Raw genomic sequence first — 25,054 nt, 5'->3', positions numbered from 1 at the left:
CCTACTCGTCATTGCATTTTGGGTTTCAGATTTTGCAAACCATGGATATACTAGATTTTAAAAGAAACTAATTACTAATGCTAATAACATTGGGATCATTTTAGTACATATTCAATTTTAACATGCGCTTAAAATGACAAGCAAATGACTTGCATTATGAAGACCGTCTAAGATCAACATGGCAATTTGAGATAAAATGTTTATCAGTTGTACATGAATGGTCGATTTACGGTGATGTTTTTTTGTTTTTTTGTTTTTGTTTTTTTTTTCTATGCTTTCTCTTTTCTGTGGGTGTTGTTGAAGGATATATAAATAAACGTTTATTACTTGGGGATCCTGATGTAATCAATCCTCGTGTAAGAAATTTGGAGAATAGCTACAACGCCAGGCACTGCAGATCGAATCCGTGGAACACGAAAACCTGCAACTTAAGCAGAAGATTCAATCTAGCGAGGAAACCATCGCAACGATAAACGCTACACATAAAACAGAAAAAGCAAATTTTTATTCGAGAATGGCATTGATGGAGACCAAAATACAGCAGCGACACAAAATGACTGAATATAGACATATATGTTCTAGATTTATTGCTTCATGGCATTTGGCTTTAGATTTTGGCTCACCTGGTCGACAGTTCTGTGAACTATTACTATTAATTGGCGTTCGTCGCCATCATCGTCGTCTGCCGTCTGTTGGCATTTTCAAACTTCTATTTCACTAAAATTACTGGATAGAATTCAATGACAATTGACTTGATTGTTTCTCATAATTGCCTGCACAACACATGCGTTTAGATTTTTGATTCAGCAAAAACGTATGATCAGCGTTTCTAAAAGTAGGGGTATTACACCAGTTTCTCGCCTACAAAACTCGTAGCGGTTAAATTAAGAAAATACTTCTTAAGCTCTTTTGTACGGTGTGATCTATCTTCCATTAAGGAGGTAGACCTAAGGTAAGGGACACAATTCTTACAAATCATTTGAACGTCTGTATTTAGTGTTTCACATCAATCTCATGTAAGCATCAAAGTAATTTAGACTGATTTAATTTTTTTTTCAAATTAAAGATTTTTTACTCTTATGTGAAATTGAATATGGTACAAACATATCACTTATGTCAAGAATTATGTCCCTTACCCTAGATCTACCTCCTTAATTCAAAGTTGCTTCAATGATTTTTTATAGTGTGATCACCCCCTTTGTCATTTTTGTAGTTGTTTTGGTTATTTATATGGCAATTAAAAACAATTTGCTTGCAAAAAGTTGATTGCATTATCAAGAGGGCACGACCAAATTTATCCATGGCTAATTTTCCATATAAATCTAGTTTACCCTCAAAAAAATTGTTTCTCCTTTTAGATCTTTTATTCTTTAATTTTAAATATTTGTTTTTGCTTTTTTGTGTAACTTATTTTATACTTCTTCTCTGTTACTTGTATTACCCAAACATGATCCATCGATAAAAATTGCTGCGGTTACTTAATATTGTCTTAACGAATAAAAACTGCTGTTTTACTAATACTAATTCCGGTCGTTAAACAGACGGTTATTTGGGTCGTCAAATATTCCTAAGCTGTTGCTTGTATGTCACGCGAGGACATAGAAACTGGCGATAATTTTCATTTTTACTCGACTGGCGTGAGATTGACAATTACCGCTATTATTTTAAACAAAATAGCGATAACATAATTTAATCATAAATTGTTTAATCATCAAATAATTTTATTATAAAGAACAAAGTGAAGATTATCTTAACCGTTTGGGATTAAGGCGGAAAGAAGGAGTCAGAACCGAGCATTCCATACACTTTAACTATACAACTCCATTTAAAAAATGTAGAAGTCTTTGGTAATATTCCACAAAAATCAAACTGGGATTGTTCCATCAGATGGAATATTTCAGAAAATTAACTTTCAATTAGCTAACTTTTTTTTCTTTTAGGAGCCTTTAGTTTTACGTCGTATCGTTTTCCTTCATTTTTATATGAATTTTTGTCTACATTGTATGTTGATTTCGCTGTATCCTGTTTTCACATTCTAGCCATTTACTTGGATTTCGATGTTCTAGATGTTGTATTTTCAATTAATGCTTCGTTATTTTTTTCCGATATTTATTGGCCAATGATCATCGACATAACGTGCAACGTGCAAGCCGCCAATGACGAGAAGTTATGAAGCAGGTTTTGTAAAAAATATCATTTTCATATAGTAATACGATAATTTATTGCATGAATTCATTTTTTATGTTTTCTGATTGGCCTAAAACGGTGACATGCTGAAAATAGACCTTCATCTTTCGCTACTTAAGGTTTTAGGTTCTGCAAAGCTAAAGTCAAAATCTAGGACACTAATTGTCAAGATGATTTTAGCCAAAATGTTAAGAATGTAAGTATTGTGTTCCTGCTTCTTTGTACAGTATTCTATATAAATGCATGTTTCCTTCACAAAACATATTAGTATAGCCATAGTTTGCTAACAACAGAAGTGTGAACATCAAATTTTAAAACAAATGTACAGAATTACCAGAACAGATTTTTGTTCCGATATGCAGATATAATGAAGCCTAAATATCTACTGCAGTGACAGCTAGCAATAATTTGTGACAAATTGCCAGATCTGAATGAAAATTGTGATATTCAATGATTATATATCGGTGTTGTCATTAGCTGGATCATGGTATAAATTATATCAATTCATCTAAAGTTAAGATTTTTTTTCAAGAAATTAAAATATAGCTCGCACTGCATAATACATTAGGAACAGAACTATATGACTATATTGTTTTATACAGCTTGTATAAAACAATATAGTCTTATATAAGCTTGTATATTATTTGTATATTTATTCTAAAACATTTAATTAAGAAATGTCCTAGATATTGACTTTAACTGAATCTTAAAAATAAAATAAGTCCATCTGCAATTCCAGGCGCGTAGCTGCCGTTAGGCAAAAAAGTGTTTGCCTGCACTTAATTTTGCCAATTTTTTTTTTATGAAATACATCCAGGAGAGGCATAAATGATGCTCTAAAACGCTATCTCCGCGGACCTTGGGGGGGGCTTCGCCCCTCAGGACCCCCAACCAGGGTTCCGCCCTGGACCTGCTGGGGGCCTTCAGCAGCCCAGACCCCCTGCCGTAATTTTGCCTACACTTCAATTTGGCCTCAGCTACGCGCCAGAATTCCCTCTATCTAAGGAGGAAAATAATCCAATCTCTAAGTTTTAAAGAAATAAATAAAAGTTTAATTTACTTTGAATCTGATATTTAAAGAAAAGGGAATCTGGGTAAAAGTATTTACATGTACAAGTACATGTAGTTATAAACAGAGAGAAATTCAATGTGTGAATAAAAGTCCAAATCTAACAAACAATATTCAGATGGTGATTAGTAATTACTATATTACTAAGGTCAAACATCCAGTTTTTGGATACAAAGCAAGAACTACTCACCCTTCTAAAGCACCTAAGTTCAGGTTTAAGTGTTCATTTCAAGAGAAATCCTTTTCCGTAAATATTTCGAATGCTTCTATCTAAAAAACGAGCACACTTTTTTCTTCTTATATTGTTTAGCATGAAAGATCTTATACTTTGTAAACTTCTTATTTCAAGTATTTGTATGTCATTTTTTATCTTTCCTTTGATGAAAATTGCTGTTTCTATGTTTATTTTGTCAACGGTCCTTAGAAGTTCGGTATTTCCATTACTTCTGTCGTAACACTAACTACTATGCATAAAGCTAGTAAGCAACTCATACTTTGAATCATCAACAAACTTATTGTTTGATATGATTTTTTGTACGTAATATAAGGTTTTCACAAAAGTTCTGATTGAAGACTAAAATGTCCATGATTTCCTCGCTGAGTTCTTAAACTTCATGTTCTTTTCTTCTCTAATGAATCATTTGAGAAACCTTTCAGCGTAAAATCTATAGTAAATCAAATTAATGTGGTTTGAAAATATGGCATGCCGGTTCCGAAAAAACATATGCAGATATAAAATAAATCTTTCACCGAAATCAAATAATTAATAGAGGTGGTACGGATTAGTTGCATTGGTATGGTGAGCCCCTTTGTCTTTATCTCATAACTTCAATAGTTTAAGGAAGAATAAAATGAAGATTATTGACAGTTAATTGCACAATTTACTGTCATAAAGACCCAAACTGTAATATATATATATAAAGGTCTGAAAAATTCCCAACGATGTAAGAACTGTCAAATTTGCGCAAATGTTTGGTCGTTCCCTCGGGGGGACTCGAACTCGTACCGCTGTGACATCTATGACACAACGTCCAGTGCCCTAGACCACTCGGCCATCTAGGTTATCCGCTCAGTGGATTAATGTTAAATTTGTAGCCAGCATCCTTGAGATATTGTCTTATAAGCTATTATCGATTGATGTGGACAAAGCATAAAATATTTTTTTAAATCCTTTAAATTAATGTCATAACATTTTCTTAACAGAAACCATCGGCGTCTTTCAAAGTTAATTATTCATCCATGGCAATTATTTTATACTCTACATGTATGTCGTCAGCATAAAAATTAATAGTCAAATACTTTCATACATTCAGTTCATTTACATGGTCTTAAAAGCAGATCATTCATTCAATCTCACTTTAAAGTTTAACGCTATAGTTATATTTTGGCAAGAAGCAGATTTATCAAAACTAAGGAGTCTTGAAAAAAATCGTCGGATGATTGGAGGTTTTTCTCTTCCCTGGTCTTTTCCAAATCCAAATTTGTAAACAAAAATTATGGATTTATTAAAGACCACAAATTTAGTGTGACGTCCTACAAGCGTCATGTGATACATATATAACCCGAAATATCTACCCCTGGGCAATTCAGATCCAGAAATAGTCTTTTTGTCATATTAGGCAAATATTTATTCATGTTTGGTATGGTGTTGTACTTATTTACACACAGGTCGGTCTTGATATTAACATTTTATACCTCTCTAAAGCTCTGTGTAAAATAATTGAATATAAGACCTAGTCCATGTGTATACGAGTACCATACCATAACTTCCATGAATTTATGGTATTGACTATACACATATTTTAAAGCTTAAAAAAGGAACTTCCCTTTTATTGGAGTACATTTGTACTCGATATACAAATATTTTCTTAATAAAAAAACTCAGACCTAACAGTCTATACTACTTGAAGCGGCCTGAACTAGCGCTGCACTTAAATTTTGAAAAATCAATGATTGATCAGATGGGTTTACAAAAATCCCTTTGGTGAAGGGGTAAATCTTGCTGGTCCAGTCTGATATTGAAGTAAGTTAGTAAGTAATGGACTGATTTTGACTTTTAGGATATGCAGCAAGTTAGCATTATAACTATGGTTCAATGATATCTGGTGGACCTACCGATTCATTGTGTTTACCAAATAATCCTGATTTGTCAAACACGACAAATTCAAACAACTTGAGCCCACTTTATGGAACTGAATATGAAACCAATGTATTTGCCCACGACTCCCAAGACAACGATATGCCATGCGCGGTCTGCAGAAACAGAAACACGTCCTCATCTATTATGATACCTGACAGACGCTATTGTTGCAAAGGATGGAAAAATGAGTATCGGGGTATATTGGGTAGTGGAAACGCGGGACATGAGCCATTGTCATACATATGCGTCTAAACGAATATATAATAGAAGCAACCTTGAAAAAAAATCATTTCTTATTCTCAAATCACATATTTTACCCTTACCCCCCCCCCCCGACAAAAAAATATGTAATAGTTTCTTATCAAGAGAAGGATTACCGACAATATCACTCATTGTAAATTGATCCTAATAGTCCATCTACAGAAAAAAAAACAGACTACAAAGTACAGCTCTGCCTTAAAACCAGACAGAGGCTTATGATCAGTGATTCATCCTTTTCTTAATCCTAAATTTTTTTATTGGAAATCCTTCAGTTGTTTACATAAAAATCTGTATCAAAATACAATGGTGCAAATTTAGTCACCCACTCGAGAAAGAACAAAATAAGAGTTATGTTCTGTCTATAAAACCATACATAAAATTAACAAGAGCTAATACTTTTCTTATTTGTTTTATCACAAAGATAGTGAAAATTCATCAATGCATTGTCCTGCGTTGACAATAATGCTTATTGCCATCAAAATATAAAGCCAATCTCCATTAAAGTCGACATTACTCGGTACAAACATGTAATGTAAAGCTATGACATTGAACAAAAGCATGGAAATAGAGAGAGTATTTGATTGAAAAAAACACTAAGGTACCGGTACATTGTACCTAAGGTGGTTACATATATTTTTTGTTTATCTTGCATACGGAGTTTTCATACAATGTATACGCAATTGACAGCTTGCACAAAAACAATTTACTCAACAACTACAAAGTAGCTGTTTTAATGTATTAAAAAAAAGTACTTTAGAGTGCTACTTTTACAAAATTCAAAATCATTATCTTATCAGACAATATGATCATTCAACCTTGACACTTATGACGTACTATTTCCCATCATTAACATTTTTGTTTTCTCTTCCGTGAGGCTGTAAACGGATTGATTTAATGGTTGCAGCGACAACTTTGTATACTTATTGAATGGTTATGATGAGAATGGTAAGTTTGTTGTCCTCGAGGTGCCACCCTTTAGAAATAACCGATAGAAATGTCATTATAAACAATGTCTTTCTGTCTTGATTAAAGCATTCAAAGAACTTGTTTGGCATTGGTTTGTTGAGTTTCATTAGTCAAAAGTCAAATGCTTCAATACAGGGCAGTAGCCAAGAAATCATTTGGAAAAAAGTCATTACAAAGGAACAAAGACATTCAATAGAGTCTTCTTTGAAATCTTGTACTGGATATTTTGGTTGGCACAAGATTTATCATTATTATGATTATAATGGCATATGTGTCCTATGGAAATATTCGTAGTTCTTTTTTATTTTCATTCTGTTAGATAATAAACATTACTTTTTGAACAATTTTCTTGTTTTTCTTATACAATCATATATTATAAATTCACAATTTCCAAATCAGGCCAAAAAAGGTTGATATGAAGCAGTCGAAAGGTAAGAGTGTACAGTAGACAATTGTACCTCAAAGGTAACATGTAAACATATAATGCAATGGTAATAATCTTGATTCTTCTCGTTTCCATTTGGGTTTCGAAAGGTGATAAAAAAATGGATTCTTTCGGCCGATTCTGGTGTTTTAAACTCGCCTTTGATTTGCTAAGAAGCATTCAAAATTTTTTGACACTGTATGCGTGTACTTTAATTTCTCATTCCTTTTTCATAAGTGAACATGGCACGCGGCATCACACAAACTTTGTTTGGACAACTTCGATATTTTGCTGTTTTCAAAATAAAGATATATACTGAACCATAAATGTCGAGTGCATAAAATGCTCATACATGATAAAAAAATGTTTAGTTCTCGATTGTGAATTGTTACAAGAGTATTTGCTTACTTATTTGGTTAAATTCAAATGTAGTAAATCAAAGCTTAAAGTCTAAAATTCAAAGAAACTTATTTAATACCTTAAATTGTTGCACTAAAAAGTACAAACAATGAAATAGGGGTGGACCTGGCGTACTACTCCACTCTTTAAAATGGGGGAAAATGTTTGCATGAAATGTTGATTTTTCACAAATTTTACCTCCCAAATTTCTGCCTCTCTCACCTCTCTAGACTCGCATCTAAAGTACAATATTCTACTGCGAATATTCGAGGTAAGATGCATTTTTTTTATCAAAATGAGCGGCCTTGTAAAAACAAATTTTGTTTTCATTTTCAGCTTCGGGTCGTTGTTCTACCTTTACACGTTGTGGGAACCCAGTCTGTCCGTCGAGTAGCAGTACGGAACTGGAATACAAGATTTTATCAATAAACCTAGAGAGAGTCTAGAACAGATTATGCCTTTTTCCGAACTGGCATTTTCAAAGATTTTTAAGGACAAATAGCAATCAAGAGAACCAAGATTCTAGCGGAAATCAAAAGAATGTTATCCAGTAACAAAGTATTTGGTATTGGGTTCCTTGCTAAGTAAAGATTGTTTATCTTTGATAACTATAAAGTTTACTTAGAGTGTGACAATGACACATGATTTAGAAAAAGCTAGATTTTATACAATTATACTATGAATTATGCAAAAGTTTCCCCGTTTCAAGGCTTTAGAAGTACAAATACATATCAAAAGTTACATCATACTTCATGTCAATTTGTTGAATATTGATTGGTTCAATATGAGGGTAATATTCTGCTCAAACAATGTCTCAGAATGTGAAAAATATTTTGTCTTTTACCCTCTTGTGAAAAGCTCAACGGTTCCGGTAAATATTTGGTACCAGTTCAATCTTTAGGAATCAATAAACGCAACGTTCCTATCGATAATATATTACATCCATCAATAAATGAAATTCAGCCGGCGTATATTTTTGTAGTTATAAAGCCATTTTCTAACTGTTTTGAATAAAAAGTGATTGAGAAAGAAAGTATTTTTTTATCAATTTTGCATTATGAAGACCTGCAGTAACAGTCTTTTGTAATTAAATACAAGAAAACTTTTAAAAAAATCTTATTGATGGCTTCTGTTTGTGATCAGAAGGAAGTCCTTTACTGGTATATTGAATCAAGGTCCAAAAAGTTACAGCTTTAACTAAATGGAAACTTGAAAGAAAATAGAGAGGAAAAACAAACATGAAAAACTGATCGTTAGGATTTATTTTAAAGAAAAATGACAATGGAATTTTCAGTATAAAAAAAAGTAAATAACCCAAAGCTTAGCTTAGGGTTTGCTACCCCCTTGAAAATACATTGTCAACCTCGGCTACGCCTTGTGGTAACAATTTTTCTCGAGGTGTCAAACTGCTCTATCACCCTTTTAGCGATATGTTGTTTATATAATGAGTTAGCAAAAGAGGTTACACTAATGCTTTTCTTTGTCGATTTTGAAATATGAAATATATAGTCAAGAACTTCATATTCATACACGTATCATGTGTTGAAATATGTGTATGCAGGTTATTTCAAAAGGAGTTGATTTCAGCTCTCGTTAAAAATGATGGTGACTTTATCAAAACACATTTCATTTGCCAGTCGTAAAACTAAAAAAAATCAATTCCATATTTCAGCATTTTTTTTAATTCAGCCATAGACGGTAAAACAAATTAACCCCGGCTGCTACTAAAAAAAATATTATTTCGCATTTACATTACGGTTCTATCATGCACATGAAACTTTTGATGTAAATTTGTCTGGAAAAAGTCCATCACGTCTTACAGTGCTTTAAAGAAAGTTATACCAAAACTGACGACGGGTAACCTCCCCTTGATTAACGCATTCGAGTGGATGACAAAAGTCATCGTTGGACAACCAATCTAAAATATCATATTATTAACAGTCTCAACTATAATCTAGAAAAAAAAAACAACTTTTTTAATGTTTATTAAACAAAAATATTGTTAACCTATTTCTTTAATGTTTTGGAGATGTATTTCTCGTAATAAATACACTGTATATTAATCTCGTCACCAGTACATTTTGTGTGAACCAAAATTCTATCGGAAATAAATAAAAATGTAATCCAGGGACAAAGACCAGACATGGAAAACAGACACACACAACAAATAACAAAAATAAACCAAAACAATACATACAAAGCAACAAAAGCAAATGAACAACTCGGACTCCAACTAAAACTGGGAGCATGGACCAAGTGCACCGGTAGGGTAAGTGTCTCCTGCTTTTCTAGAAACACCCACCGGTTTGTTCATAAAAAGTCAAGTCCAGGGTAGACGAAAAAGGAAGGAACTATGACACGTTGAACAAATCCGTTTTCATGGTGCAGATGGGTACACTTTGACGATCCACGAGTTCTTGATGACGACCATAATTCTTCTGTAGTGATGTCTTCAATCTTGTAGCAACATAACCCTATTTCAGAAGCCTAATTGTAAGAAGTCAAACGATACAAAGAGTGTGCGAAGTTGCGGTGATATGAAAACTCCATATAAATATGCTAAAGGTATGTTGCCACAAATGAAAGGAAAGTTTACAATACGGAATGAAACCTCGTTGCGTTTGCCATATCTAGTTTGGTCAATAGTTTTCCTTTACCGTCAACCTCTGATTGTAGTTCAAGGTATGAGGCTGACTTCACAGTCTGTAGAATCCTTTATCTCAAGTTCTTTGGGAATAAATGCGATGTATCAAATCCCCGAAACTAGGGTTCTTTAGCGTTAATACGTCATCTATATAGTGGAAACTAAGATCAAAGGATCTAGTTCGATGGTGTTACTACTTTTTGGATCTGATCAGCTATAAAGTCAGCCTTATATGACTGAATCAATAGGTCAGCAGGTAGAGGAGCACAATTTGCTACCACTGGAATACCGTTTTTTTTTTCTTTGAAAAACGAACTCACCACACTCAACAAATATAAAAAAGGCATCATTTTGTATACTTGTCCTTCATTCCATTAGTAAAACTAAGGATTCCTGCAAAAATCCTAAGATGGTTGGCGGTTTTTTTTCTCTTTCCTTTCTTTTCAATTTTCATTAAAATCCAACAAAGTTAACATTGGCGGCCATTTAAAAAAAAATGACTGCTTTCTGACAAAATCTGAAGCCGCCATTTAATTTAAAATGTCATGTTCACCCTGGATATCAATTTTAATTGAAATCGAACAATATTAAAATTTTGCCGATTTTGGCGGCCATTTTGAAAAAAATAGCCGTCTTCTAGATTTTGTATGCCTATGATGTCAGCAAGTTAAGATCAGTGTTCTGAGTTTATTTTCGTGTAATTAATGAGTTCCACTAATTTTATATAATTTTTTTTTCATTTTTCCGAGGTTTGTTTTGGCGGCCATTTTGAAATCTCCAGACGTTTTCAAATTCCAATACTTTTTTGCACGTCCCCTGAACATGCTTCAGTTTGGAGCCAAATTTGGTACGAATCCAATAAACGGTCTCTAAGTAATCGTCCGGACATTTTTACGTTCAGAAGAAGAAAAAAAGCAAAAACAATAAGTCGCCAAATTAATTCAGGAATGAAGCCTAGACGCGGAAAATTGACACATAAAACGAAGTGCGTGAAATAACTTAAATAACATGTTCAACGAAACATAAGTTTATGAGCAAAACTAAAAATTTGGAAAACTGACAATATCAAATAAATGACTATAAGCGTATTTCTATTAATACAGTATAAGTTATTACTACATAATAACAAGTAATACTGCGTTTGCAAGCAAAACACAAAAGTCGCCAAAACCGGAAAATGGCGGCTTTAAGATAAAATCTGAAGCCGCCATTGAATTTAAAATGTAATGTTTACCCTAGATATCAATTTTCATTGAAATCGAACAATGTTGAAATTTTGCCGATTTTGGCGGCCATTTTGAAAAAAATAGCGGCATTCTAGAAAATTTGTTTTTATGCATATGATGTTGACAAGTCAGAAACAGCATTTTGAGTTATTTTCATACATCTAATTAGTTCCACTAATTTTGTATATATTTTTTCCTTTTTTCGGGTTTTGTTTTGGCGGCCATTTTTAAATCGGCAGCCATTTGAAATTCCGGAAGGGGCTTGCACATCCCCTGAGCATGCTTGATTTTTGAGCCAAGTTTGGTATGAATCGAATGAAGAAGAAGAAGAAGAAGAAGAAGAAGAAGAAGAAGAAACAGAGCAAAAACAATAAGTGGAAAAACTTCGACTTAATTAGAACATACAAGAGATAATATTCTTTTTATCACCGGTTAAGAAGTTATATTCATGTCTCAAAACTTAAGTGAATAAACATTATATAGCTTCGTCAAAGAGTGTTCATGTGAATCAAAGGCCATAACTAGCAACAGAGCTGATGACATCTAGAAAATATTTAAAAGGAACAGTCTAAGGGAAATTTCGTATAGGAAATAAAAGAGAAACATTTATTCATTTATGGTTAATAGTATTTAGAACAATACAAAATGGAATTTACTTCATACACGGCTCTTTCGTTTTTTATATGAAATTATGTGTTATAATTTTAAAATCGGCGAACAACGAAAATCCATAGCAGACTAACAAGGTCAGTATAACGCAAACAATAGATAAGAAGCGCAAATTAGACTATTGTACTTAATACAAAGGTCAAACATATCCTACAATGTTTATTGTTTTGTTCCTTTTTGTTTTCGCTGGGGTTACTCAAGGTGATCGGGATAAACGGATCCTCCTTGGCGATCCAGATGTACTAAACTCACGTTTAGCTAGCTTGGAGAACCAATTTCAACAACAGGCCCAGCAAATCCAGTCCCTCATCCAAAAAGATCAGCAACAAGCAGACAAAATTCTACGTTTGGAACAAGAAAATCAACAGCTGAAGATTGATACCAGTAAGTACACATTTATTACTGTTTTCAGCACTTTCTTTTAATCAAGGAAATAAATGATAGTTGTTCAATCGAAATGATGTAGCACAAACACATTTTTTGCCTGAGCACTATCTTTTTTTTAATTATTTTTAAGTAAATTACATCTTAATTTTTTTGTAAATGTGACAACTTTAAATTTGATCATATTATATCCTTCTTAAATGCAATAGGTATTATGTTTGGACGGTGAAGGGGTCATGGTGTGCATTTTCGGCGTGTTGTGCTGAGATTTTAAAAAAAAGTTTTATGTTATTAATATTTCTGAGTCCTGGGGTGTTGCAGTGATATGCATAAAAATCAAATGAAAACAGTTTTCTGATAAAATTAAAGTAGTATAGGGAAGAATATCAGAATAGTATTTGTTTTACATGTTTTGAAGAAATTCTACAGACTATTTTTTTAATGCGCTTGGGATAAGAAAATTGTCCTACATAATCGATGTTAAATGTTGTCAGTCTGTTGTTTACAAATCTAAAGAATATCTAAAGAAGTCCATTTTTGTTTAAAAAGGGAAATCTTTGCAGATCAATTGATTTTCAATTCCCACAATGCATGAATCTACTTCCATAACCTCTGAAAGGGTTTGATCCTTGTCTCCCCCTCCACAAATTGTACAATAGCAAAAACCTTTTACAATTTTCATTATGATTATATGTAGTATATATTTCAAAGTCAATGGTCGGTAAAGCCGTATTAATTCTATATCCATTGAAAAATGGAACTGTGTCATCCGCAGCGCAGCACTACCAGCAGTTTCTATTAGCTTCTCGTTGATATTGAATTTATGTACAATGTACGTACATGTAGTGGAATTCAAAATTATTTGAAACGGGTATTGAAATACTATCCTTTTTTCTCCGTTCACATTATTTGCTTGTGCACTCCAATATTATGTCGTTTTCAAAATATAGTGATCAGTAATTTTTGAAACTGTAACAATACAATTTCATAACTTATCTTGTTTAAATGCAGAGGTAGTAAACCAATTACCTGTATCTTAAATTATTTCCAAAAGTCAAAGACACTTTTACTTTGAGACCCAGTCTTCATAAATATCAAACAGAAAGTGATTCATGCATGTCATAACCATAACAAATCCACTTTACTCTCTTGATCAAAAACAGTTAACGACTTAATCAGTCCCAGTTTTAGATTGTCAATCGGTTGTTGCACTTTTGAGAATTTTTTTTAGATTGTACAAGAAATTAGTTTTCAAGAGTTATCTTTCTTGACTAGGTGGCTTTCTGTTGTATATAAATGTATGGATATATCTATATGCAGAAAGGACTATAGTTTCGTAAAAACATGGTGTGTGTTGAACGGGAAAAAATCGTTTGTTCTGTTTACCATTAAGCAACTCTATTAATCGCAGTATCTGAATTTTATAAAGAATGATTCTTAATATCTATAAGGTTTTGTTTATTTTATTTTTGTTTATTTTATTTTATTTTTTTTTTATTTTTTAGCTACGGGTCGTGGTTCTACCTACACACGCTGGGGTAGAACAGTCTGTCAGAATAGCAGTACAGAGCTTGTATACTATGGTAAGGTAGCGTATGTGTATAAACATCAAGATTTTATCTTGTAAGACTATCTAGAGCGAGTCAAGAACATAATCCCTTCCTTTTTTCTTCAAAAAAAGATAATCTTATCGTTGTTTTGTGTATTAAAGTTGCAAGTATAAATCAATATTATCCTCCTTTGAAATGCATCTATGTAGGTTTTCAAATACATTGATTGGAATAAGCTATAGCGCACTTCAGTTCAACAAATAGTGTGAGAGATGGCGGAGATTGACTCGCACGTTGTACGAGCTTTTATGTCTCAGTCTGTATCATTTATTATATAAATTAGAGTATATTACAAGCTATGCGCTAAATTCTAATACCATATATTACATTACACCAATCAGATATTACATATAACCTGGCGACTAGTGAATCATTTCACATACATGTAGTACTCGTTAGACTTATGTACACGAAAAACCTTAACAAACCAACAGAATTAACGTGCTTCGTGAAAAGGTGCCCAGGATTAAACGACAAAAATAAAATGAGGATTAAATTTTAAATAATTAAATTATTTATAATTGAATATTGGCTTAAAAGTAATTTTAAGGTACCTGGAGTGTCTACAGATGACAAGAAGAGAGCTATGCTACTACATTTAGCTGGACATGCGACAATTTCAAAACATTAATCGATGCAGGAACTGAATATGACCAAACTGTCAGGACCCTGAACAATTATTTGAATCAAAAACACACATTCAGTTCAAGAGACATATGTTTAGGAAAACTTAACACATAGATGGAATTAAAGTGAGGGTTTCAAAAAATTTGCATAGCTTGTGGCTAAAGACCAGATAAATGTGAAATGTTCCGGGACTAAATTGTTGATGAGAGTAAACAATACATTGATCCAGTTATGGAAGAAGTTGGCAGCAGCGCGAAATCTAACATAAGAGAAAAGAATACTTGGTAGAACATATAATTGGCTGTAACACACTCCTAGAAAATGGAAAAAAAACGAGAGCTGAGGATAGAACACCGAAAAATAAACAACTTCGAAAGACCCCAAAGCAATTCAAACCCTGAAGTGCTCCTAAGTTTGGAAAGGATTGTCACGTGCAACGTGTATACCGATCGTGACTGGAGCGATTGCAGAATATCACTACATTTATATATTATATGTTGAAAATGTCGGAAAATCGGATACTTTGCAAAAATGTTTAAAACAAAATAAACATAAAATGTGTTCGCAGTTGCTGAAGAAAGAAATATTCATGTTGAATGAAAAAGACAATGCCGTCGTTCTATGGTCGTTATCATGAATAGTATATCCATCTGCACCGTCCTTTTATCTTTCGTCTGCCCCAGACATGAAATTTTACGAGCAACTCGGGGTATTTTACAGAAAAGAAGAGGAGGTTTCCCTACCAGTGCACCTAGACAATGCTTCAGTTTTCAGTGGTATCTTGGTTGTCCATATACTTTTGTTTCTTTGTACGTGTAATTAATTTATTGTTCTTTGATGTGTGTGTCTATTTCCCCTGTCTAGACGTTAACCTTGGGTTAGATTTTCTGATGACCGTTTGAATCCGGATTCCCATTATTTCCCTATCATTGTTTCTGGCGGGTAGAAATGCATTTGAGTTCGTTAATGTGCAGTCAATGTATTTCCAACTACGAGCAACTCGGGGTATTTTACAGAAAAGAACAGGAGGTTTCCCTACCAGTGCACCTAGACAATGCTTCAGTTTTCAGTGGTATCTTGGTTGTCCATATACTTTTGTTTCTTTGTACGTGTAATTAATTTATTGTTCTTTGATGTGTGTGTCTATTTCCCCTGTCTAGACGTTAACCTTGGGTTAGATTTTCTGATGACCGTTTGAATCCGGATTCCCATTATTTCCCTATCATTGTTTCTGGCGGGTAGAAATGCATTTGAGTTCGTTAATGTGCAGTCAATGTATTTCCGTACAGTGAGACAAACACATTTAGGAATATTTGGCAAGATAAACATTAAGCATGACTGTCAATGGTAATAAGCGTTATGTACGTTTTTGGTTAATTAACTGAAAAGGAAGACCGTTCATTTGTTGAAAAACTGCACTTTATAAAGGATTATTACACATCGAAATTTCAAATAGCGTAAACACTATAGTCCATCACATTCCAACACAGACGCAAAAATCGGTTCATTTCAGGACAGATTTAAAAGTGTAGGTTACCCCAAATACTTCTGGTTTAAAATGCGAATAAAAAAATTAATATACTAAAATTTAACATGGTGCTCAATGGTACAAGTTTAAAATGAGAAAATAAGCATACATGGAAATAAAACAACTTGGGGATTACGAGGTAGCAGAGAAAGTCAGTGGTCCGACACCGTGGGTTTAAGATTTCGTTCGTCTTTGCGTCGGCAGAGACGAGCAAACACAGCCGTATAGTCAAAACGCTTTCCGATTTCAAATATAAGAACACAAAGTGAAACAAATGAATTGGTATGCAATATAAGATCGACAAGATCTAAACCAATCGTTTTATCAGATAGAATTAGAAAATAAATAGCATTGATATATGTCACAACGGCTTATACAGATATATTAGACTAATGTTTTGAATGACTTTCGCGCCCGAGTTGCGCCAACGCGATATTGAGCAGACAATACAAGACATACCAGGTTGTAAAAATATTGTCCACGATATCATCAATAATGCACCTAACCAAGAGGAACATAATAAAAACTTCATGCCCTGTCATTCGAATCCGTGAAAAGAACTTTACAGTGAACGGAGGCAAACTTGAGTTTGACAAAACACAATTCAAATTCATGGGATATTTGTTATCAAAAGATGCTGTCTAACCAGACTTAAACAAAGTTGAAGCAGTACCTAATTTCGAGATACCGACGAATCCAGTAGTGTCAAATATTTCTCGGTATTAGTTGATTGTTGTGCTAAGTATATTTCGAATTTTGCACCAATCGCAAAATCACTTCTCAAGTTGACAAGAATGGAAGCTGATTAATTTAGCACTAGACGACCAAACAGCAAACGGCATTTAAAACACTAAAACAGTGATTCACAGTACTGAAGTAATTGCATTTTGCAACCAAAACGCCGAAACCAAAAACATCGTGGGTGCATCTCCTTCCGGTATTTGAGCAATCTTAACACAAAAGCTAACCAAGAGACTTTAGGTCGTTGGCTTGGGCATGTATAACATGCCCAAAAAATATAAACATACAGAGCGTGCGGCTCCAGGATATAACGAGAGCAGGTTTGCATGGTGAAAATGTCACAGAGACAACAACCTCATCTGGATGAAAATGTCAGCCCAAGGCCATCCATTGATCTTCTATGAACGAAGAAAAAACCTTCACAACACAGGGCAGGCTGACGCTGGCCCCAAAACATCATTGTACACGGTTACAGCGAAGCGGAAGAGTTGCCCCTATATACTCAGGTAACACACACAAAAAAACTTATCAAGATTTCTTTCCGTCTTTTGAATGTGTATTTATAAGGAATGAAGACTTCCCTATTTAGCGACCACTAACCTTTAGAACGATTTTTTAATACAGGTAACGAAGCGACGACACACATTGTAAGTTAGGTTCTAACCTTAAACTTCGCAAGTTCACGGCGAAGTAACGACTAAGGGTGTATACAGTTACATTTAGGCGCACTGTTTTGCACTCCAAATTGACCCGGTTTAATTTTGTAAAACTTAAAATTGAAATTTGAAATTTGGTGGATATATTGGTTAGATATAGTTAAACATTTATACATAGACAGATGTACAAATATATGTAATAATAAACAGGTGTAATGTCAATGAAGAAAGGTACCCAGACCGTTTCAGGCACTCCTTATTTGTATTAAATAATAAGTAATATTTTAGTTACCATGGCTATTGGATTTTATGACAATAATCAGTAATTAACATATAAATTACCTGAACCTCCACACACCAAGGTTTAGAAAAATATGTACTTTTTATAAAAAAAAAGACTTGAAATTTCTGTGTAGATTGCCTCAAATAGCTTTATTCCAATAAAATGAGACCACATTTTCAGAATTGACCTAACCATATAGTACTACTAAGAGGAATCTTTTTACGCACTTGATATACTGTCACTTGCACTAATGAAAGGTAACATAGAAGATACTAGCTGTGAAACAGAATATCATGTTAATTGTATTACATTCAGTGCATATCTGAATAATGACTTTGAAAGGCATTTAGAATGTCAATTGAAAACAGTATTGAAAAAAAATTGTCTAAATAGGGACAATGACAATCCAAAAAACACCAATATTAAAGTGCAGAACTATATTTTCAAAGGGTGAAAAAGTTAACCTCATTAATCAGGGAAAACACGTCCTTCCTCTGTCTCACGAACTGCATCAGGAAATCGGTTACAAAGTAAAAAGCAGTTATTCCTTGAAAAGGTTTGGTGGTCAAGTATTTACTCTGACACAGAATCAAGGATTAAAAGTTGTCATGCCTGTCAGTTATATAGTGCACAATTTGCCTTACCCGCCAACTGTTATGATATCAGATTTGAAAAAAAAAAAAAATTCAATAAGACATAAAAGAAAAAAAAAACCGCGCGCGTGTGCTGAAGGAAACCTCTGTAATAAAAATCGATGACTACCGATGTGTCCTACAATGATAGTATAATTCGTCATAGTGGCATGCCAAACTGCATTATTATGGTATCGCGCAACACATCATTTATCGACAGGATATGCGCCTGTATTTCTTCTGTTTAACAGAGCAGTTTTAGATAAAATTGGTTTGCTTAATTAAGGACAATGTACAGGGAAGACTGAAAGACCGAGATGCTAAAAGGAAAACTGACGAGAAACAATATTCAGATTTAGCCATTTTTAAAGCAAAGAACTACCAGAAATTAAGAGGGCAAAAAGCAATCCTTACAAAGAGAGGTAAAGATATATTCTTTCGGCAATATTAAAAAAAAGAATAAACTAGTGTACAAGTGAGGTCAGATAGCAAACAAACTTTCTTTAGAAACGTCTTATATATATCAGATAGTTATTCAGGACAATTTGCAAGTTTAGACTAAAATGTGATGACCCCTCTGTCAATGACCGAGATAAGAGGAAAATTACACGATTAAATGATGATTGTGATATACCTTCTATGTACTGGATTCCTAAACTTCACAAGAATCCATACAAACAACGTTTCATAGCTGGATCTGCAAAATGTACCACCAAACCTCTTTCAAAACTTATAACTTCTATACTCACAACTGTCAAAGAGGGTCTGCAGTCCTACCACAACACTTGTTACTCTCGTAGTGGTATTAATTCAATGTGGATCCTGAAAAATTCGAAAGATCTTTTGGAGACAATCAGTTCAAGACTATTATCTAATATAATAGCATTAAAACCTATGATTTTTCAACACTGTATACTTCTATTCCCCATACTCAGTTAAAATCCCGATTTAAAAACACTGTACATCGTTGTTTTTTCCAAAAAAGATGGTACACCTAGATACAAGTATATAGTTCTTGGTAGAGATTCCTCAAACTTTATAAGAAATAATTCCAAATCATCTTCCAAATATACAGAGGAAAATGTTTACAAAATGCTGGAATTTGTCATCGCCCAACCGTAGAGGTTGTTGACATCAAGATGTGTGAGATATTTAGTGGGCTGGGAGCTATCGTAGTCGACCATGTAGGGATTGTTGGCCTTGCCGTGGCGGTGAGAGATTATGGCGAAGCCCCCTCTGGTTGCCCTCTCGAACATCATCAGCATATCCGGATCGGAGAGCAGCTCCAATCTGACCCCGGTGGTTTTTTTAGGGCGGCGTCTTAGGCTAGCGCGGGGGACGTGAAGAAGTGGGCAGGATGGAGCCCATACTTAGCCATGCAGATATCCCTGAAATCCTCGAAGACATCCTCCAGAATGGCCACGTCGGATTCGAGCTAGAGATCGTGATAATCCTGCAGGATCTTGCACTGGAAGGCCCCCAGACTCTCTGAACGTGCGCGTAGTCCTCATCGCTGATATGCTCTCCGGAGAGCGTGCTGAAGAAGGCTTCTTTGTGTGGGAGCTGAGTCTTCTCCAGCTTGGCCGGTCCATCGACGTAATCGTAGAGATAGACCCCCTTCCTGATCATCAGCTCATACCTATCGCCGAAGCATTCCCGAAACGCCTTGAATTTTCGGGCGTAAGATTCTTGGATAGGTTTTCCAGCGAGCTGAGCATGAAACTGTACGAGTCGAGGAATCTCATCTCCAGACCATCGTTTATCTGCTTCGAGAAGCTGATATATTTCTCGTCCGTATTCGGGATGCAGTTGATCTTCCTGCCGTTAAATTCCTTCGCGAAGAGATAGGCATCGTACCCACTCAAGTTGTGGAGTATGATGGGCACGTGCTTCGGGAGCTGAAAGTCTAGATTGCATCCGTTGTGCGCTGCGCTGCGATATTTCCCGATGAGATGGTCGCGATCCCGGACCTTATCCCCTCCCAATTCATCCCCGCAAATGTGACAGTTCGTGCTTGCTGCGATGCTCTGCTTTTCCTCGTCGCTCATCACCATCGGCTTCTTCTCCTTGCATATCTTGATGTTCGTCTGCACTTCCTTCTCCATGTAGTGGACGAACTGCTTGGCCGCATCCTCCCCGCAGTAGACGACTGATTCCTTGTAATCACCGTGGGCATACTTCACGCGATTGCAGAAACCTGATGGTAGGCTTTCGTGTAGGACTTGGTTGGGTCGGACTGGCAAGTGTCGTGCTTCTCCGTGAAGCACTCAAAATCCGCATAGATTGTGAAAGGGACTCTCATCTGCTTCTTGTGATTGTGGAAGGCTATGGCGGATCCTTCTTCCAGCATCTCGATCCTGATGACATCCTTCTGATTGCAATATTCCATATGCTCATCGAGGGGGTCCTGCCTGGAGAAGTGGGAAAGGCATCTGCGGCAGACGAAGAGCTCATGACCATGCTCTGAGATTTGTGAGCTCAAAAGGCGTGATAAGCTCTTGATCCAGCAGTAATGCTGCTTGCTTTCGCGGGTTAGGAAGAGGAGATCTACGTGGGTGGAGCCCGTATTCTTCGATATCCTGAGAGGAGACGTTATCGTTGATGCTGGTGTTCTGCCTCTCGAATTTATCGATCGGTTTGAGGGAGACCGGGAAGTCGATACCTTCGAATTTTAGTTTGTCCTTCCATTTCGCGTACTGACTCACCCGGTTGGTAATCTTCCGATCCACCTCCTCGTGATGCAGGGCTGAGAGAATCGCCCACTGGAAGCAGCGATCGTCCTCATTTTTCACATTGATGATCGCCTTCTTTTTCGCGTGCTGATGGGGTTGGTATGAAGCTCCCTTCGCCCATATAACTAGCCATACTTTCCCTGATCTTCCCCATCATGGAGGCTATCTCCAATTCGAGGTTGTCAGATTCCACGATCATTCTCGTTCGTGATCTGAAGGGAGTGGTGATGTGGATATTCTCTCCGGTCACGAGGCTCGTTTTCTCCACTAGGAGCACTAAGTGCACCTTCAAACCCTTCTTTCGGGTGAGAGCATCTGAGATGGTGGGGGAGATGGTGCTTCGACTTACCTTGAGGCTCCGCCACAGGAGGCTAAATTGCCCGACCCTATCCACCTCTCCCTATTTCCAGTGCCAATCGAAATTTGTCGACCCCATTGTCCTTGTGTCCCATCCCTTTTTCATTTCATCATCGTTTCATGTTCATTTTGTCATCAATTTCATGTTCATCGTCTGAATATAGCTGAAATTTTGCTGCTCGGACGTTAAACCCCAACAAACAAACAATCGACTTACTTTGAGAAACGTGGCTACGTCATGCGGCTTCAAAAGTTCGATGATGACCGTGCCAAATACACCATTCAGCGCTTCCCTCCTATCGGTGACCTTGATCTCATCATCCAACGGGGCGCTTCTGATGTTCTCTTCCACCAGCTGGAGCAGATCGTCTCTCTTTAGCTGGGAGTACTTGGTGAGACCACGATTCTTTGCTACCGTTTTGAGCTGCTTCTTGCTGAAGACTTCCTGGCGGGAAAATTTACGGGTGGTTTTCTCCTCGATGAGCTCCTCCAAGGCCACCTTATTCTTCCTACTGACCCCCCTTAGATCCTCATCCTTACCTATTTGACGGAGGGTCTTCATGGTCTCTTTTACCACCATCTCGACTGGGATTACCTCCTCCTCCTGTTGGCGTGGTTGTCTGCTATGCCTCCAGCAGAGACCATCCTTCCCGGGCTTGCTCTTGCAGAACTGCCCCTACTTCCTCTTAAGTGGGACGCCGCAGGTGGTCTTCTGTTCCCCTGGTTCATGCTCAAATCGCGGCTTGACTTCTTGCGCACCGCAATTTTGGCAGAGCTGGGTATGCTCATCCATCTGTGTCAGGTTGCACTTGTGCCTTTGTGGGGATTGATGATTTCATCTTTCTCAAAAATCTTGACGGATGGTTCATCCGCGAAGGTGACGGTCTTGGAGGAGGTAGTGGAAGTGGGTCTCTTGAGAATCGAGACGGGCTGGGTATGACTAGGGAAAGACTGATCCAGGTCAGCCTGGTTTTCAGCGAAAACATTAGAATAGCGATCCATGTCTACACTACTGGATGCCATCCTTTTATTGATATCAATCTTGGGAGCTGACACACCTCTCTTTAAGATGTCATCCACAGCCTCTTGGGTGACTTTTCTACCATTGAATGCATATGCCATGCTTGTATTTACCCTATGCTCAATAGGAATGTCGCCCGTTTGCATTTCGTCGTCGGGGTTGGGGTTTTTATGCAGGATTTTCTGTATGTGAGGTAGAATCGGCCTATTCACGCTACTGTTATGTTCTAAACGTTGTGTTAGTCCAATTTTATCGGGTTCGAGATAATCTATAAGTGTGTAAAGTTGACAATTTCCTGAAATAATATTGGCTATTAAACTTTGGCCAATTTGAATTGACCGTGACAAGCTGTTAATGTTTGGTGAATCAAAACGTTTATGCGTAAACTACAGGTATTACATTTACCTTTTTAATGACGAAAAGCAAACAAAAAATTGAAAATGCCCTTTTGTTTTTGGTTACAAAATTAAAGTTAACAATAAACCCTATGACAAAACTAACAATCTCATGCACGTTTACACACTTGGCTACATACATTATTAGCTCACCTGGCCGAAGTCCATGTGAGCTTTGCCATCATTTGGCGTCCGTCGTCGTCGTCGTCCGTCGTCTTCATCGTTAACAATTTTTCAAAACTCTTCTCCTCTGACGTGCACTACTCGACCAATTGGAACCAAACTTTAGACGAATGTTTCTTGGGTTATCCTGCATAAAAAATAATGTGGGGATTTTTGATTCATTGAAAAACATGGCCGCGGTTACTAAAAATAGAACATAGGGGCCAGACAGTAGTTTTTCGCATATATCTCCAAAACCGTTAGGTTTAGCCCAATTTCTTTCAATAGCTGAAATGACACTACTTGAACAATTGAAACCAAACTTGGTTAGAATGTTCCTAGGGGTATCCTGCATAGAAACTAAGTGGGGATTTTTTATCCATCGACAAATATGGCCGCCGTTACTAAAAATAGAACATAGGGGGTCAGACAATAGTTTTTCGCATATATCTCCAAAACCGTTAGGTTTAGCCCAATTTCTTTCAATAGCTGAAATGATCTGAAGTCTTCAGGGGTAAAAGTTATCAGACGAATCTTTGTAAGAGTTATTACACTTGAAAGGGAAAATTGACGGTTTTTTTTACAGTTTTCAGCCAATATCTTGAAAACTATGATAGATAGGAACTTTTGCTGACATGATCCTTATGATAAGTCAAAGTCTTCTTGAGTCAAAATTGTTGGACAAATTCTTGCTGAATTTATCATCCTTGAAAGGCAAAATTCAACCACCTGAGTGATTCAGGCTCCTGGGAGATTCTTGTTTTGATAAGCACATGATTGCGGGACGAAACCCATTGCATCTATTATATAAGCATATTGCGTACTCTGTCATACTAAAAAAATTACTGCTTTTAAATGTAGTGAGTAAGGTGATACATCATTAATGAACTGAACTTTAATAATCATATTTACACATTATCAACCACATTACCGATGTTACATTTTCTTTACTTTATCTAATTATATATAATTTTCTTTTTCTCAAGGTTATGCTGCTGGCCAGAAATACTATTATAATGCTAAATATGTAGGAGGGCCATCTAATACATTATGTCTACCACGTGACCCAGATATGTCAAATACGTCATTAACAACTTCTTGGAGTCCTATTTTTGGCACCGAATATGAAAGTAATGTATTTGCGCACGACTCTAGTAATAACGATATGCCATGCGCAGTATGTAGGAACAGAAACACCACATCAAGCATTATGATACCAGGGAGAAGATCCTGCTACTCTGGTTGGAAAAAAGAGTATCAGGGTATATTGGCTAGTGGAGAAGTTGACCATAAACCTTCATCATACATATGTATCGACGCTAACCCTGAGTATCTCGTTTCAGGAGAGAGAAACGAAGATGGGCACCTTTTTTATCCGGTGAAGACACAATGTGTCCCCCTTCCGTGCCCACCATACCACAACGACATATTGATCGAATGTGTAGTTTGTTCGAAATAAAATAAACCATTCTTATCTGTATTATTCCAATGAATACACTCCTTATCGTGTAAAAAATAATAGCAGTGATAAGACCTATAATGCTACCACACTTTCCCAAAGAAAGATAATGAAAATCCAAGCTATCCTCTTTTGGCCTCTCAACCAAAGAGGATGATAGTGATTTACTGCCTATTAACTAGATTCTTTAACTCCACAAGAATCCATACAAACAACGCTACATAGCTGGATATGCAAAATGCACCAATAAACCTTTTAATTTCTATACTCACAGCGGGCCTCCAGTCCTTCCATGACTGGTATGAATTCAATTCGGAAGATCATCTAGAAACCCTAAACTCAAGATTATTATCAGAATACAATAACATAAAAATCTATGAATTTTCAACTCTTTATACTTCTTTTCCCCATAACCAGTTAAAATCTCGACTCAACAATATTCATCGTTGTTACTCCAAAAATGACGGTACACCTAGATACAG

General features: G+C 35.9%; 1 protein-coding gene across 1 annotated transcript; it reads left to right on the top strand.

The window, feature by feature from the left end:
- Window positions 1-12,090: 12,090 nt before the first annotated feature.
- LOC148607461 (uncharacterized) lies at window positions 12,091-24,587 on the top strand. Its single transcript, XM_088546162.1, has 3 exons — window positions 12,091-12,369; window positions 13,875-13,952; window positions 24,100-24,587. Exons 1-3 carry the CDS (start codon window positions 12,141-12,143, stop codon window positions 24,570-24,572), a joined length of 780 nt encoding a protein of 259 aa, XP_088402288.1. The 5' UTR covers window positions 12,091-12,140; the 3' UTR covers window positions 24,573-24,587.
- The last annotated feature ends 467 nt before the right edge of the window (window positions 24,588-25,054 follow it).

The sequence above is a fragment of the Perna viridis genome, chromosome 9 (assembly GCF_037379345.1).
Source record: "Perna viridis isolate PV_CMFRI_1.1 ecotype Kerala chromosome 9, ASM3737934v1, whole genome shotgun sequence".
Lineage (NCBI taxonomy): Eukaryota > Metazoa > Mollusca > Bivalvia > Mytilida > Mytilidae > Perna > Perna viridis.
This window is presented reverse-complemented; position numbering and strand designations above follow the sequence as displayed.

Coding starts and splice junctions, on each gene's coding strand:
- LOC148607461 (XM_088546162.1), top strand. CDS start 12,141: ATGTTTATTGTTTTGTTCCTTTTTGTTTTCGCTGGGGTTACTCAAGGT. Junction 12,370..13,874: donor ACAGCTGAAGATTGATACCA/GTAAGTACACAT, acceptor TTTATTTTTTAG/CTACGGGTCGTGGTTCTACC. Junction 13,953..24,099: donor TACAGAGCTTGTATACTATG/GTAAGGTAGCGT, acceptor CTTTTTCTCAAG/GTTATGCTGCTGGCCAGAAA.